The sequence below is a fragment of the Babjeviella inositovora genome (assembly GCF_001661335.1).
Source record: "Babjeviella inositovora NRRL Y-12698 unplaced genomic scaffold BABINscaffold_3, whole genome shotgun sequence".
In the NCBI taxonomy this organism is placed as follows: Eukaryota; Fungi; Ascomycota; class Pichiomycetes; order Serinales; genus Babjeviella; species Babjeviella inositovora.
Window position 1 is genome coordinate 1,178,200 of NW_017566840.1, and position 15,968 is coordinate 1,194,167.

The 15,968-nt window shown below is 49.0% G+C and overlaps 7 protein-coding genes across 7 annotated transcripts; 3 read left to right on the top strand and 4 right to left on the bottom strand.

Annotated features, from left to right (window-relative positions):
* Window positions 1–22: 22 nt before the first annotated feature.
* Window positions 23–913, bottom strand: BABINDRAFT_34197 (GNAT family N-acetyltransferase; the record flags this gene model as incomplete). Its single annotated transcript, XM_019131669.1, has 1 exon — window positions 23–913. The coding sequence occupies one exon, from the start codon at window positions 911–913 to the stop codon at window positions 23–25; it is 891 nt and encodes a 296-aa protein (XP_018986721.1).
* Window positions 914–5,123: 4,210 nt separating this feature from the next.
* Window positions 5,124–6,431, top strand: BABINDRAFT_34298 (uncharacterized protein; the record flags this gene model as incomplete). The annotated part of the gene is made up of 1 exon (XM_019131672.1): window positions 5,124–6,431. The coding sequence occupies one exon, from the start codon at window positions 5,124–5,126 to the stop codon at window positions 6,429–6,431; it is 1,308 nt and encodes a 435-aa protein (XP_018986722.1).
* Window positions 6,432–6,751: 320 nt separating this feature from the next.
* On the bottom strand, window positions 6,752–8,232 carry BABINDRAFT_160735 (Zn(2+) transporter). Its single transcript, XM_019128412.1, has one exon. The coding sequence runs from the start codon at window positions 8,184–8,186 to the stop codon at window positions 6,945–6,947; it is 1,242 nt and encodes a 413-aa protein (XP_018986723.1). The 5' UTR covers window positions 8,187–8,232; the 3' UTR covers window positions 6,752–6,944.
* Window positions 8,233–8,615: 383 nt separating this feature from the next.
* Window positions 8,616–9,018, bottom strand: BABINDRAFT_124033 (uncharacterized protein). The gene has a single exon (XM_019126962.1). It carries the CDS (start codon window positions 8,888–8,890, stop codon window positions 8,675–8,677), a length of 216 nt encoding a protein of 71 aa, XP_018986724.1. The 5' UTR covers window positions 8,891–9,018; the 3' UTR covers window positions 8,616–8,674.
* A 301-nt stretch (window positions 9,019–9,319) lies between these two features.
* On the top strand, window positions 9,320–10,845 carry BABINDRAFT_160736 (uncharacterized protein). The gene has a single exon (XM_019128413.1). The coding sequence runs from the start codon at window positions 9,536–9,538 to the stop codon at window positions 10,607–10,609; it is 1,074 nt and encodes a 357-aa protein (XP_018986725.1). The 5' UTR covers window positions 9,320–9,535; the 3' UTR covers window positions 10,610–10,845.
* A 424-nt stretch (window positions 10,846–11,269) lies between these two features.
* On the top strand, window positions 11,270–12,181 carry BABINDRAFT_160737 (retromer subunit). The gene has a single exon (XM_019128414.1). It carries the CDS (start codon window positions 11,401–11,403, stop codon window positions 11,926–11,928), a length of 528 nt encoding a protein of 175 aa, XP_018986726.1. The 5' UTR covers window positions 11,270–11,400; the 3' UTR covers window positions 11,929–12,181.
* Window positions 12,182–13,038: 857 nt separating this feature from the next.
* On the bottom strand, window positions 13,039–15,905 carry BABINDRAFT_160738 (putative carboxylic ester hydrolase). The gene has a single exon (XM_019128415.1). The coding sequence runs from the start codon at window positions 15,656–15,658 to the stop codon at window positions 13,274–13,276; it is 2,385 nt and encodes a 794-aa protein (XP_018986727.1). The 5' UTR covers window positions 15,659–15,905; the 3' UTR covers window positions 13,039–13,273.
* Window positions 15,906–15,968: the final 63 nt, after the last annotated feature.

Below are 15,968 nucleotides of genomic sequence, written 5' to 3' on the forward strand. Positions count from 1 at the left end.
GCCTAGAAGGACGAGGGTCTGATTATTTATCCCAGTACCACTTCTCCCCACCGACCCCTCGAACCATGATGTCCATGGTCAAGGTCTTCTCGCACGTGCAGATACGCAAGTCATCGTGCTTGCAGTTCGGATTCCCGACAAAGATCATCTTGACAAACGTAAAGCCCAACTTTTCATAAATCGGACGGTTACGCGGATGGGACGACTCCAAGTAGCAGGTAGCCTCCTGCGGATCGATGTAGTGGTCGTACATATACTCCAAGAGCTGGCGCGCACAACCTTTACCTCTGGCAGCCGCGGTGGTTCCGAGATCCGCCAAGTACCAGCACTTTGGGGTGTCCTCATCCTGGTCCTCGGGGTCTCCCATGATCTCGATGCGGGCATTGTCCAACAACGGCAACTGCTCGTGGTACAAACGCTTGTACACCCTCTTGTTGCACAACCACTTGAGCTTCGTGTCGTAGAAGAAGTCCACCCACGCCGATCCCGGCTTGGTGGTGTCCACAAAACAGGCCACGGCCCAGAACGGGGCCTCAGGGTCCTCGTGGCCTGGTTCAAACTCCTGCGGGTCGCGAATCGCGAGAACCACCCCCGACATCATCGAGGTGTAGACCCCGGCTTCGTACAAGGCAGTGTCGATCTTGGTGCGGGTAGCCTCATCCTTGGCAGGCTTGGTCAAGTACGTGGTGTACGGGTCATCGGAGAAGGCGAGCTGCAAGGTCTTTGCGGCCTTACGGTATTCCTTCTGCGAGACCACCTCCACCGTGAGCTGGGTGCGTCTGCGACGGGGCGGTGGGGCGAACTTTGCGTGGCCCGGGAAGTCCAACTCGGTGTCAGAGACATCGGAGGCGTCGGACCCCCACAGATCAGAGGAGGAGATGGATTCAATGTCCGAGATGGGCGGACGGGGCATCGGGGCAGACAATTTCAATCTGGTGAGCAATTCACTCACTGAAACGGGGCTCTTTTCGGGCGCCGAGTCGGAGCTGGCGGCAGTAACAAGACACTCGGAGACGGAAGCGGTTCCGAACAGCAAGTGTCGTCTCAGCGTGGCCTGGTTAGATCCCAGGCCGACGGGTGGGAGCTTGGCGCTGCTACTGCCACCGCTATTATCGGGTTCCTTTCCGTCTTCATCGTCGTTGGCCTCAAAGTCCGGGGGAACCTGGGTGTGGTTATCCCCGTGTATCGTCAAGGTGTTTTGGTTCTCGGTTTTTAGCAATTCCATAATAAAGTCTATCTCTTGTGCGGGCAAAGGTACGGTAATAAGAGGTGAATGTATGATTCCAATAACAGAGAAGGCTAAGCAGGAAGAGTCCGGTTATATATCTACAACAGAATTAGCCGCCGAGCGAAACGGGACAGAACGAAAAACCACAGCGTGCGTATTAGGGGCACGGGCGGCAAATTTCAGCCGCAACGCTGAGTGGCGCTGCTACTGAACAAGCAATACAAGACTGCATCGTAGCCCGCGGGAAGCGCCACCGGTCCTTATCCGGCATATGGTTCCGCTCACGTGTTTCCCCAAACGATAGGAGATAACGAGAGCCAACGGTGGCACTGCGAGTTTCATGCGTGAACAATAACGGCCACGGAACCGAGACCGTTCTTATCGCTTTGCGTGAGCGGTGCCGCTGCAGCGGGATGTGCAGGATAGGGCGGATTTCCCTTCTGAGATAGGGGGCCAGATAGGAGCTGCCCGTTGTCGAAGACCAAGTGTCTGGTTCGGCCAAGTGACAGGTAAAAGGTGTATCAGGATGCATGACTTGTGGCATGAAAAGGGCTCCAACCTCTCGTACGCACCGTTCCCCGCTATAGGTCACGTAGTTCCGTCACGTAATCCTCATGCACGCTAGTCTGGTCCCCTCGCCCACCATGGACTTGCGTATAAAAGGTAATCTGGATTGGCCTAAATAGATTACCGTTATTGCTGGATACACTACAGGTATGCGTTCCGGGACGTTAGTTTTCCTAGGTTATGTAAACTGAGGAATAAAAGCAAAAGCATCATGCACAGGGATAGTCTAACAAGGGTACGTAAATCGTCACTACGGAATAAACATGCAGTCTAGGTTCGTAGTTGAATAGGGTATAGACGTTTCTGGTAGTTCTATGCGCGATGACCGTATAGGGGAATACCGTCTTCGTTGACTCTCTAGCGCCTGTCGCCTCTAAACTATATTGGCTTAGATAGCAGTTAGGAGGGCTAAGACGAGAATTTCACGGTCTGCCTAACTTTTATATAATTGACTACTGGTAATTCCGTCGTGACAGGTGGCCCTCTCTCTTCACAGGTCAAATGACGTTGCTCAACTTTAGAAACAAGGAATCCACCTATGCTCAATCGAGTCTAGCTTTAATTTCCCCGAAGGAGCGACTCCGTTGGCCGAGGTGAATTCTTGATCCTACGTGTAAGTCATATTTGAACGTATAAGTCATAATTCAAGATTTTAGCCCGGCCGCTGTAGGACGTCACATTAGGGAAAGTGCAATCATGATTTTTAGTGTACGAAGTATAGCCCAGGAACAGGAACCCCAAAGCTTATCTACAATAGCTGATCGCATACTATACAGGATACTATTACAGGCTGAAAAATTCACTTTGGTGACAGATCAGATTTCCCCGCCGTAGCCAGTTTGATGCTACCAGTAGCATTTGCCAACTCGTTCAGGTTTCACCTTTCCAATTACACGGTTTAGGTCCCCCAAAGGTTCACAATTATAAATATCAAGGCTTCCTTGGCATTTCTAAGACACATCTTCAAGGGGCCTCTGAGACATTTGCCGTACAGACATCACCCATGATCCGGCGATATCGATTGAAACCCTCTTTCTTGGGGTTTAATCTGTCTCAAATGGTCTCAAGCCTTCCTGGTACTGAGTGGTTTATGGTCAAAGCCATATCCGCCAGCCGCAAACGCAACCCGCTCCGTTTTCCACGTTCTACAAGCTCTTTCAAACCACCCAAGTCATTCTCTTCCAGATATATCATGTCCGTTGCATATGCACACCCTTCCCAAAGTCAGAGGCCTTACCTGATAAAGTCCACAGAGCCTCCAAGTGATGCTTTGGCAAAGCTCAGAGCCCGGGCAATCGCAGATATCCTCTCTCGCCAAAATCTCGTCCAACAGGATTCCATCACCTATATAGAGAGCCTACCCACCACTGAATTGCTCAGTCGTGCCTGGGGTCCCCCGAATCAAACAATTTCACAGAATTCGTGGGCTTACTCCCTGCCTATCAACATTGGAGACGCGGTCTACATCGCGGGCCTGCCAGAGATATTCATAGTGGTTGAGCTTCCCCTAGTCCATTCGATTCCGAAAGAGAGAGATCCCCGCTACACTATCCTTTCACTTTCCCCTAGCATCACACCTCTCCACCAGGTGTTGAAACAAGATATCGCATTCAGGATCCCTCAGTATTTTCCAACAAAGTGGTTTCAGAATATGGAGCTATTTTCAAAAAAAGTATCGTTACTGGGCACGGGGCTATTAATTAGCCAAAGGCCGGTTCTGGACGCAGAATTGCTGGCAACCCTGAACCAAGAATTTGCTCCGAACCTGGAGCTGCTGTTGAACCGAAAAGCATTCTATGCCATGCACGGGGTGTTTGTTGACGCAGCCACGCCGCTTCTTCTGAAGTTGCCCCATCGCGTTGCATTGAAACGGCTGCAGTTGGAAACAATGCATAAACTTATGGCCAACCCCCGTGGGATGGCAACCATACCCCTTTGGACCCTTGTACATTGTATGAAAGCCATGCCTAGTTATCCAAGTAGCGACTACACAGGCTTAGTCCACCGAATGAGAATGTTGTGCGGTGAAATTTCTCCTCAGACGTATCCCCAAACATTTGGTGTCGGTGGCTTTGCTCACAATGCCTATGGAAGTCCTTCGAGCTCCCCCACCTGCTCGGTTGTAGAGATACTATGCACTGTCATCGCCATCACCGAGCCCATGACTAACATCCCTTTGTGGAAAGTGGAAGGGAGGGGAATCAGTGGTGAAGTGGTATCGGTCGTAGTCATGCCTCTGGAAGGGTATGCTGATCGGCTACGGCATACACTCAATACCTTGGACGAACAAGAAGAGGTTGCCAGCGCGTTCCGTCACTATGTCGCACTCTATACCTTGTACAAGAAGACAAACTATAGAAATGCGCCTCCTCCAAGGCCTGAGCACTATTCAGACGTGATTTTCTTGCTAAAGCAGGTGCTTTGTGGAAACATCAAGATTCCGCCTACTATTGTGTACATGTTTCCCAACCAGGTTCCTCCCAGTCGTACCTCCATCCATACCATGCTTCTTCATCTCGACGAAGTCACCACCCTGGAAATCGTTTCGTTGTCGGAGAATGCAGGGCAGTACTTCGACCTAGACCACCACCCGAGTATCTGGTCGCTTCCGTTGGGGCTCCCTCCGTCTTCAGACCAAGCCCAGTTGGACCAGCAGTTTCACATAGCCTATACCAATGAAGTGGTGGAGGCTCACCCAGACCCCTTGGTCTCGGTGCGCCAAGACTTTGGAAATCTCCCAGTGTACTGTATTGATGCGGATACAACCATAGAGGTGGACGACGGGATTAGCATTAAGAGACATAGTGACGATTGCTGGGAGGTGTACATTCACGTAGCGGACCCTGCTTCCTATTTGTCTGGTCCCAGCGATAATGTGAGCAAGGTTGCCTTTCAGAGAACGCAAACCGTTTATATACCCCTGGAAATAAGAGCAGAGAAGCCTAAAAGGAAGTCAAAAGTGGACAAGCCTAAACGGAATCTAAAGGTGGATAAGCTGATAAAGTGTCGCAGAGAGCCAGTTGGAAGGGTACTGGGGAAGAATGAGGCGACAGAATATACGTCACACCAGAAGCTAGAACTTTTCCTGAAGGCGATTGCCCCGTTGGAGAAACGCAAAGTGCTAGCGTCGAAAATAGAAAATGCAGACGAGGAGCAAACAAAGGGCTCAAAGGTGGAGCTGAGAATTGGCTCGCTCTTTGAAAAGCAATCTCCTAAGGTGAGTAGTGGGGCAGCCAAGGGACCAATGGAGACAGCCGAGGATGCTATCAAGCCAGAACCGAAGGAGACTAGGGTACCCAGATCCAGGCTCAAGCATATGGTTATCCCCATGCTTCCACGTAAATTTACGAAATTAGCGGGTCTCGGAACATCAACCAAACCTGCCAGCTCCCATCCCTTTTCAAAGGCCTATAATCCACCTTCTCGGTGCATCACCTACTCTTTCAAAATCAACCCAAACCACACCAACGCCCAGATCCTCCAACATTTTAGCGATAACACGGATTTCTTCTCCGTCCGGCCTGGGTTGATTAAAAATTTTCCCAAAGTGAGCTACAACTATGTGAATCACGTCATTACTAATACCATTTTTGGTGACATTGCGTCGTCTTCTTTAATCCAGCAGCAGCGAGACTTTCGGGACTTGCTTCGAGTGGCATCCCTTCTCCGGAAGCTCCGCGTCTCCAATGGAGCGATCATTACCGGGGGCGGAGAGTCCACTCTGCTGGAAGTGGCGGAAATCGACTTGATGAATGTTGACTATGACGATGAATCGATGTTCGAAGCCTTTGCAAGAAAGCACGAAAAGCCCTCTCAGATTATCGTGAATGAGTTGATGACGATGGCCAACCATATCAGCGGCTTGTTCTTCCAACGAAATGGCATTCCAGGCATCTACCGCAACTACAAGTTTCCCAAGCAGAGAATAGCACCGGGGGAGTTAACTTGTTGGGAAACGTTAAACCGGAGATGCGTCGAGAGCGTTGCTAACAGCCAGATTCCGTACCCGGGGCTAAACTCCCTCACCGGGTTGGGTGAGTTTCTCGCAGAACTGTTCTACTCAGTGACTCCGGATGTCCCAGGACACGATATGTTGGGTCTAAGCTGCTACCTTCCATCAACCTCTCCGTTGAGACATTTTGCCGATTTAGTCAACCACTGGCAGCTTCAGCGGTGGTTCAGGGGCGAAAGTTTTTTCTTCGATGAGCAAAAATTACTCCACGTGGTGACGGTCCTTCAGCCACGGGAAAAGGTGCTCGTGGAGGCGATTAGTCAGTCCCGACGGTATTTGCTCCACAAAAGACTCCAACGTTTGGGAATGAATATGGAGCACACTTGCGTGGTGACCTGTCCGCCGTATCCAAAGGTTACAAACGTAGACTACAGTTTGGTACGTGTACTAATGCTTCCTTACGGTATTCGATGCTGGCTCAAGTACGATCAGAACCGGTTTCCGGTGGCTCCTAGAATAGGACAATATGTAAAATGCAAGGTGGCTGAGTTGGATCTTATCGAGGGGGAGTTGGTTGTTGGAATGGTCAAGAAAAAGGCTATCTCCCGAAGCACGAGACCCAAGTCTAAGGCCAGGAGGAAGAAGAGTGAGAATAGATCCCTAGTGAGCTACAATTATGAATAGAAATATAAAAAGGGAAGTCTAGGTTACTTATTTGAACACAATACTGTACTAGAAGTCACCTTATTCCGCAAGCGTTTGATGTTTCTGCCAGATCGGCCATTCAATATCTTTCAAATAGAGAGTTTGCATTTCGCCAGTACTCTTTACAGCACTCATATTTCAACATACAAAACGGTTCTATCGGAATCTAGGTAGATCTTGCTGGACGATAAGATGAAAGACTAAGAGGGGTAGCTTGTTCCATGCGATACCTCGGTTTTTGGTAAAAGGTTTTCCAGTTAGAACTTTCAAACTGACAACTACATCTGAAACTCCGATGTCTCGAAACTATCTGACTTTATTTATTCAGATTTTTTTTGGTGAAACCTCCCATATACTAGTAGGCTGAATAGCCTTGTGGTAACTACACAACGTTAAGGCTTACAAGAAATTAGACAAAAGGGCACATACGTAACAATCTAGTATCAGATTACACACAGTTCTTTCAGCCCTCTCGCTTTGCGGTGGATGCACTTATTCCGGGATACAGCTGCGGGGATCACAACCGGCGGCGTTATCGATGAAGCAACTTTCTTGGTTAGTGCTACCGTATACGCCGAGGTTGGACGTTGAGTTTTCACGCGAAGGGTTCGAGCTAATGCCGATAACCTGCTGCACCAAGGCGTCGTTGTACTCCGGTTGGACGGTCGCTGTGTGGATGCCGTATTCATGCAACAACGTTCTGATCTGCTTGGTGATATCCATGAAGCTGGCCGGCGACGAGTAGGCGTTGCCGGACTCAAGCTCCACGTGTAACGAAGCAATAGTCTTGGATTCGTTCAACATCCACAAGTGGAAGTCATGCACGGAGACGATACCGTCGATGCGCAAAATACGCTCAATGATCTTGTCGGCAGAGATGTGCGATGGCGATGCTTGCAACAAGATGCGGGAGGTGGCCTTGCACAACGGTAAGGCGGACGAGAAGATGATGATGGTGATAAAGAGCGATACAAGCGGGTCCGAGTAGAACTTCCAGGTATAGTCGGTCTTCCAGATGAAGATGGCGGTGACAATCACCCCGACGTTACCCAATGCGTCCCCCAACACATGGAGGAACACCCCCTCCATATTCAAAGACTTCTTCTTCTTTGGCTTGGCAGGGGCGGGTTCAGAGTCGTGAGAGCTGCCATGGGAGTGGCTGTGACCATGTTCATGTTCGCTCAACAACGCCGAATGCTCGTCCAACACCTTGGCGACCACTGCCTGGGGCATGATATCGGCAACGCTAGAGCCATCGGGCGATTCGAGGCTTTCGGCGTCGTGGCCGTGCGAGTGACCTCCGGAAAGGCCGCCGTGAGAGTGCGAATGGCCAGAGTCGTGGAACAAAAACAACCCAACAATGTTGGAGATTAACCCAGCGGTCCCGACCACGAGAATCAATTTTGGGTTGGTGATCTCTGGCGGCGAGATGAATCTCTGGATCACCTCAATGAAAATCGTGAAACACAAGGCAAGAAGAAAGACGGCGTTCATGAGCGCGCCCAAGATCTCCGCACGTTGCCATCCGTACGTGTACTTGGCATCAGGCCCGCGGGACTTTGAGACATTGACGGCCCAGAGAGCAATAATGAGCGAAATGATGTCGTTGAGCATGTGGAACGAGTCCGCAATGAGCGCAAGCGAGTTGACGCTGTAGCCGATGATGGCTTCGAGGAAGAAGAAAAACGTGTCAATCACCAAAAGCGTGACAATTCTGATTTCCTTGCCCTTCATTGTGGTTGGAGGCGATACTGTAGAGATGGAAAAAGGGATGAGCAGTGGTTATGTATTGGATAATTCTTTTGCCACTGGTTTATGGAGATAACGAATATCCGAGGAGTCAAGATCAGATGTAATTTATTTTAGCCACTGTAAGTTTTGTAGCGACCTGCACGTTTGCCACTTCTGGCCTGTATTTCTTTTTCCCACATTTACGGGCATTAGCCGCATGTGCGTGGTGCATTACTTGAACGACGTACAGGCACCAGAAGATGGCCAGCTTCTGTGCTTTACGACCGGAGGTGGGATATGATTGAGGCGGCGTCCATTTGGAATGGCCTTCTCGTTCTCGCAGATGGCCCCCATAGGTGCTTCTCACAGGTGCTTCCCATAGGTGCTCCTCATTGATGCATCTACGATAGCTATGAATGAATAGATGCTCCCTGCAGTGAGCGATAAAGAGTATCCTCGCATACTGTGTGGTTATTGCATCACTCCGCCTTCTATGCTAATTCTCGACTAGGATCGGCACAGGTTCCAGGAAAGAGGAATAGGAAAGAACTACCGAATATTCCCAACGATATAAGTCTGGCGACTTTGTAGAGATTAGATTCATAAGGTTGTTTGGAAGGCTCTATTCCAGATTTTAGGGTCTTTTCCAGTCTCAGCCTCGTATACGCACCTCCAGGGTTAGCGCGTACGCAGAGATAGTCAGCCATACGAGGACCTTACTCCTTTTTCCAAGGCTCGGAAAATCTCGTATTTGATTAAGGCCATTTTAGAGGTTATGGTACTATCCTTCTCTGAAAGAAAGTTTAGAGACACAAGGGTTTGAGATAGATTGTCCTCAATATTTTCGCAAATAGAGTTTAGATGTATGCTGAAACCGTTGCTGTGAGATAAGCTTTTTAGCACACCACCAGTTATTTCTCGAAAGCAGTATTTACCGAGACTAAATGGCATAACCCAGGAGATTTAGCGCACTGCATCCGCGGCTTAATTTAAGGTAAAGCTGGGTACTTAACCAAGCTGGAAATCTGACTCTAAATCTGACTCTGGAGCGAGGGGAAAAACAGATGCGTACAAGTGGTCATGGAGAGGTGTCAACCTACACTCTTCCGTAGGTAAAGCATCCCAATAACTTTCAAGTTTGGATTATTGCTCCTAGTTTGGGTTCAAACAGAGAAATTGCCGTTGTAAGAGCTCTTTTAACTCAGTGCCAATAGTACGTCACATTCGGAGTGGTCTAGCGTTCTCGGAATGCTCACGTGATACGATATCGGCCGCAATCTTGGAAATTTCAGACAAGCTCCGAATCACCCAAACTCCGAATCACACAAACTCCAAGTATATTTCAGGCCTACATGTCTGATCAACCACAATCGCTCTCCCAGCGATACACCTCTGCCATTGCGTCCTTTACTGCCCTCTCGTCGCTGCCCTTGAGACAGGACTCGTCGGAGTTTCAGAAAGCCGCCGTCTCTGCCATTGAGCAGTTCCAGACGGTGACCCAGAGTATTGCCCAGTTGTCTCTTTTCTCGGCAAATGAGTTCATGGAGGACCTCAATACAAACGAAATCAAGTACCTTGGCGTTAAATACTACTTGGGAGAGCTTCACGAGCGAGTCTCCTCCCCCAGACTAGAAGCGCTCACCCAGGCGCAGCAGCTCTACTTACAGTTTATCTACCAGCTCCATGACTACGGTTTGCTCAGTGCGACTCAGGCCAAGCTAGTTGACGGAATTGCGAGTCAATGGAGCCCGAAGCTCGATGAGATTATGCCCATGTCTTCTGCAGGCGACGCAGCCTTGAGAAGGGCCACCAAAATTGCCAACTACAAGCACGAATCCACGTTGACCAAGCAGCTCGAGCTTCTTGAACTGTACATAGCCCGTGGTGAGCTCGATAATCTTGACGATGAGGCGGTTAGAGACTTGTATTTCGACCAGATAAAGCTCTTTGCCGTCAGAGCGTTCCGAAACTTAGAGAACTTGATGATGGAGTTGGAGGTGTTGAAGCACGCTCCAAAGCTTACCGAGGTTATTGAGCCCACTGTGGATGACAGAACGGATAATGACACGTCGAGCCGGTTTGACAGAGGGTTCACCGACAAGTTGGAGGCCGTTCCAACAGATAAACCCAAGCTTCTCTCGTCCACAGGGAAGATTCTCCGTCCGTTCACCATCACTAGCGACAAGAGACTGCAGTTGAGGCTGCAGGTATTTGGAACGGGCCAAGTGTTGCCGTCAATGTCGGTGGAGGAGTACTTGGACTACGAGTTGGCCAACGGGAAGATGGCAGCACCAGCAGCCCCTGAGGAAGACACGGACGAGGACGATGAAGAGGCAGCTGACAGGGAGACGTACAAGAAGCGAGAGTGGGATGAGTTCACCGATAACAACCGCAAGGGGAGTGGTAACACCATGAACAGGGGATAGGATCTGTCGGATGACAGGAACACGTGCGAGTTTTCGAGATAACCTTTCGGCACTGGTATCATGGAGCTATGCCACTATTGGTGAGGGTCTGTTTTATTTCTGGGGGGGGGGCTGCCGGTAGTTTAATGTGATTACGAATTCGAATAATGTGGGATATCGATGTAGTTTAACAAAAGCAAAGCACCTGGCCCATGCCAACATAAATATATAACTAAATACATGTTATATAAATGCCATTTTAAACATTTATATAAAATTAAATTTTACAGATTGAAGCAATGCAGAGAATAAAAGCTTCCAATGTTGATATTTATAATTTACGAATAGAGTCGCAAATTCGAATTGAGTACTATATCAATCATAAATCGGTCCAAACGATAAAACCTTTAGAATAAAAATTATTAGTGTTTCTAACCTTATACCAGCAAACGAAGGAGCGGCAGTTGTTGCCCAATATCTTAATGTTCCTGCACATACAACATATAATCCTGTACATAATGCACCGATATCAACCATTAATTTATCGGTGGCTCGATCAGATGTCAAAGCCACAAGCGTTTCTCTTATCCATCTCTAAAACAGTTTCTTGCTTCCCCCAAATATACACACAAAAAAGCATGCCATTAACATTAGCCATTGGAGATCTCCATATCCCGGAGAGGGCCACCGATATCCCTGCCAAGTTCCACAAACTCTTGACGCCAGGAAAAGTCTCCCAGGTGTTGTGTCTCGGGAACGTGCCGGCCCAGTCATCTCTCACCTTTCTCCAGAGCCTCTCACCGGACTTTCAGATGGTTAAGGGTGAGTTTGATACCGCTGTGCTTCCAAACGAACTCGTTGTCAAGCAGGGAAACTTGAGGGTTGGGGTGATTAACGGGTACACGGTCATTCCCCAAAACGATCCATTGGCCCTTTTGACGGTAGCTAGACAGTTGGATGTGGATATATTGGTCTGGGGTGGTACTCACAAGGTCGAAGCCTACACTTTAGACGGGAAATTCTTTGTCAATCCGGGCAGCGCCACCGGGGCTTACAATACGAACGATATGTTTGACATGGAGGATGAGCTGGAGCATGAAGCCGAAGAGGAGGATAAGCAAGAAGATGAGCAAGAAGATGAGCAGGAGGATAAACAGGAAGATAAACAGGAGGATAAACAAGAGGAAAAGCAGAATGATGAGAGTTTGTTTATAGAGCCAGTTGAACCAAACCCGACGTTTTGTCTCTTGGACATCCAGGGGTCTGTGTGCACGCTCTACATTTACACTCATTTGGATGGTGAGGTGAAGGTGGATAAGATCAGTTACCGCAAGGAGTGAAATTAATATCAAAGCACAAGAGTGGTAATTGACTTCGGCTTGTTAAGGTAGGTGTTTGGGCACGGAGATATTGGTGAGAAGTGAATGAACTTGAGACATGTTTAAAACGTTGATAATGTAAAATCGTCTGTGCAAGTGTGTATATCAGAAATATAAAGTCTATCCGATAATCGACGCTGCCCGTACCAGACTGAGGACCGACGAACCGAGCTTTCTTAAAACTTTAACCGTAGGCCCAACCCAGATCGCTTTGCGGCCACTGTCCAATTAATCCTACTCTTCCAATGGCTTATCTTGAGATGCTTTGCTACCCCTAAAGGATAGACTTGAAAGATTTATACGTTTGAACAGTTCTACCAATGATGCTGGAGAGAATAGGTTAATTTTAGACTCTCCTTGAACAAAAAGTGGTTAGACTAAGAACGTGATATACTAGACATTCTACACTCCACAGCATACGCGTATACTACAGTAATCCCAAACGAAAGACGTATAATTTCTCGAACTAGCGCTAATATTTTTCAAGTCAGTACCCCACTACAGATAACCTGTAGTCTCCAAAACCCAGCAATCACCAGAGCTACGGTCTACTACTTATGCAAACATAGTCCATATAGGGCTTGCAGCGATACCCCCACGTGACTTCTTGAACCAAATGTTTGCGTTAGGGCTGGACTCGTTTCCACCGGGTAACTGCGCTGAAAACTTTTTCTCTCTGGTGTTTCCGTCCTGGCTAGAGGTATAAAAATGCAACCATGACCTTACATACTCGCTACTTTTCTTTCTACTTCACATACGGACTACAATAGTATGGCTTAAAGAGTAAGTTTGCTTCTATCTAATTCCGTGCTCCTCTCTCAATGATATATTATTACAGTGATGAATCCGAGTGCATTTGGCTCTAGACTTTCTGTCGATGTGGAAAAAACCTAGCTACCTTATTTATTTTTGTCTGAAACATGATAATATTTCAAGAGTTGATTCGATCTGGGATTACCAATCGATTTCTGTTCACTAACATGCCTCTAGTTTTTTTTAGCTCTATGTCAATAAACCCCTAACTTAACCAAAGCTTGTAGTCTAAATATTCGATAAACCATTGGTATTGATGTTCTCGGTAGAGTTATTGCTCGAGGCTAAGTCATATCTGCGATTAACCATGGGGTATCCATACTTTCGACTGGACTTTGCACCCTTATACACTTGTACCTTCCACTTTATAAACCCCAGCCCTTAACTTCAATCCCTAACTTCAGCCTTTAACCTCATTAATCTCTTCATTAAACGTCATACTCTACACCTAACCTCATTAATCTCTACATTCAACCTCCAGCTAATCTATCAGCTAATACAACCTTACCTTTTTCTCGACAACAACCTCCTTCTCCTTCAACAACTCCTGGAGCATGAAGCCCGCAACATCCGCATCTTCGAAATACGTCACATGCGCGGCAAGGGCAGAAACGAGCGAGATGTCAAACAACCCGGTGGGCAAGGCGTAATCCACGCGCCCGTTGGCATTGCACTTGGTGATCTTAGCCAACGCCTTTCCCGAGACCTCTCCGCGCTTCACCTCCTTCTTTGCCTCCTTCTTTTCTTCCTCCCTGGAGTTCAACATGTCGATCAACGGTTCAGCGGTGGACGACTTGGCAGCAAAAGACCACACGCTACTAGCCTTTTCCGCGACCTTAGCGGTCCAGTCCTCCCCGAGGCTTACCACATCCTTGAGATGCGCCGTGAGCACACCTGGGGTTAAGGCCGAGCGAATCGGTTCGGCCTTGTACCGAGCAAATTCCGGCGCAATGAGTGGCTCCATACGGTAGCCCACCGGATCGCATGGATGGTAGATGTTGTACAAGTGGTTGCACTTTGGCGACAGCACAAGACCTTTCGCGTAGGCCTCGTTGTTGGCCATTGGCTGCAAGGCTCTGGAGCTGATATTACACCGCTTGAGCAACTTGAACACCCCCACAGGCGAACCAACGGCAAAGAAGTTTTCCACGTCAAACTTCAACTGGGAAGCAGGGTCGGTCATCTTTCCGTCTGGTTGCTGTGCCAAGATGTCAAAGCAGATGGCAGAGCCAAGAGAGTGACCCATAATGCTGACCTTACCGTTGAAGGAAGGGTTTCTGGACAAATACTGGTCGTAAACCGCATTCATCTCTGACACCACCTCGGTGATGATCTGCTGCATGTAGTATGGTTCGTAGTAGAGGAGAATGTCGAGCATCACATCTCCGAGCACATTTCTGAGCGACTGCACACCATCCACCGTAATCCCCGTGAGAGACGGAAGCCGTGGCTCGCCTTCAGAATCCACCTCGGCAGAGGCCAGCTTTGTGGAAAAGTCCACCTTGTGGCGCCACTGGATGGGGAGAACCTGGACCCTGCAGTTTTTGTCACCTGGATCCTCTAACTTGCGCTTCTTTCCGGAATCCTTCCCGAGCAGTTGAAACCGCGGCTCCTGCTCGTACACGCTCTTAATTGTCTTTCGCATCATATTGACCGAGTGAGTAAAGTCCACCAGCTCGTACTTGGTGCCCAACACCTGCCCAATCCCGTGGACACAGAACACCAAGTGGCTGATTTCCCGTTGGCCGTTGTTTCTGATCGAGCTGAAGTCCTTCTCCATCTGTTCTTTGAGGTCTGAGTTTTCCTGTTCCTCGGATTCCTGCGGAGACTTGGTCTCTGGGGCTGTTTTGCCAAAGATCTCTGAAATATCACGTCCAAAGAAGCTGCCGATGTTAGGGATGTCCTGGGAAAACGAGCTGAGGAGGTCATTTTCCGTCGCCGCTTCCTTTTCTCGCTTATTCGCCTCCATCTTCTCCTCAGACTGCTTGGAAAGCCCTCTCGTCACACGCTCCACCCCGATCATTGCGGGCGCCGAAATCTCGCGGAGAAGCTTCAACTGGAAGGAGCCCTGGAACGAGTCTGGGAGAAGCACCGCGTTCGTGTCATCTAGGTAGATTACCACCTGTTCTTGGGGGTTGTTCAAACAAAACAAGTCCTTTTCCTCTTTGGAGTGCTCCAAGACTTCCAGAAAGTTGTTACCGTCCGGCCGTGTCCCTAAACCATCGTACGATGCCTCGTTCCTGGCTTTCTTTACAACGGGCTTGTCGGCTTCCTCTTTCTTACCCTTCTTCTTCCTTTCCTTTTCTCTCGCTTCCTTCTCGCGCTTCTCGATGCTGCGCCTGAACAAATACGGCTTTAATTCGGCGTAGCCTTGTTCTAAACCGTCGGTCGTGGTTTCGTCGAGCGGCATCCCATCGGAGTTGAACCACAAACCGCGGCGGACCTCGTACACAGCACCGTCCCAGTAGACAGGCGACAATGTCTTTTTGAGCAAGTCCACCTGGAAGAGATGGTCCTCGTTCACAGGGATGATATGTGGTGGGAGCCCATCTATTTGATGGCAGAAGCTTTCGCCATGGTTACGGCACTGGTTCTGGTACGCCTCTTCCAAGCGCTGGGAGTCGCGCAGAGTGAAGGGCACAAATTTTTTTGATTTTCCCACCGGTTCGTACTTGAACCGGTCTGGCTTTGATAGCGGAACATCGGTGGCGTAGAACCAGCGGAGAGTGGCAGGAGGTGCCTGGACCTTGGCGCGGGTCACCGGCGTGTCCGGCTGGTATGTGCCGTTGCGGATCTCCTGCTTGATCTCGGCGGTGAACTGGAAGCGCGTGAAGGATGACGTGGAGAAGAAGCACACCAGTTTGATCCAGGAGGGCATCTTGGCGCGGGGGGTAGGCCTGGAGCGGTGACGGAAGAAGAGCCGCCTGGAGATCATAAGCGAAGACTGTCTCTGTTTGGGGTTTCTGATAGGATGTAGTATACCAATGGTTCAGTAATGGCGTATTTTGTAGGAAATAAGTAGCGATTGGAAAGGTCAATGCCTGGTATTATCTTGTATTATACGATAGTGGATGGTGACAAGGTCCTGTTGTCATGAGTTTGCAGGGTTGGTGGATTGAGCTGGCGCACGTTTGCGGCAATCGTTCTTCAGCCTCACGTACGGCGCAGGCTCTTGTGCCCAGCAAAAC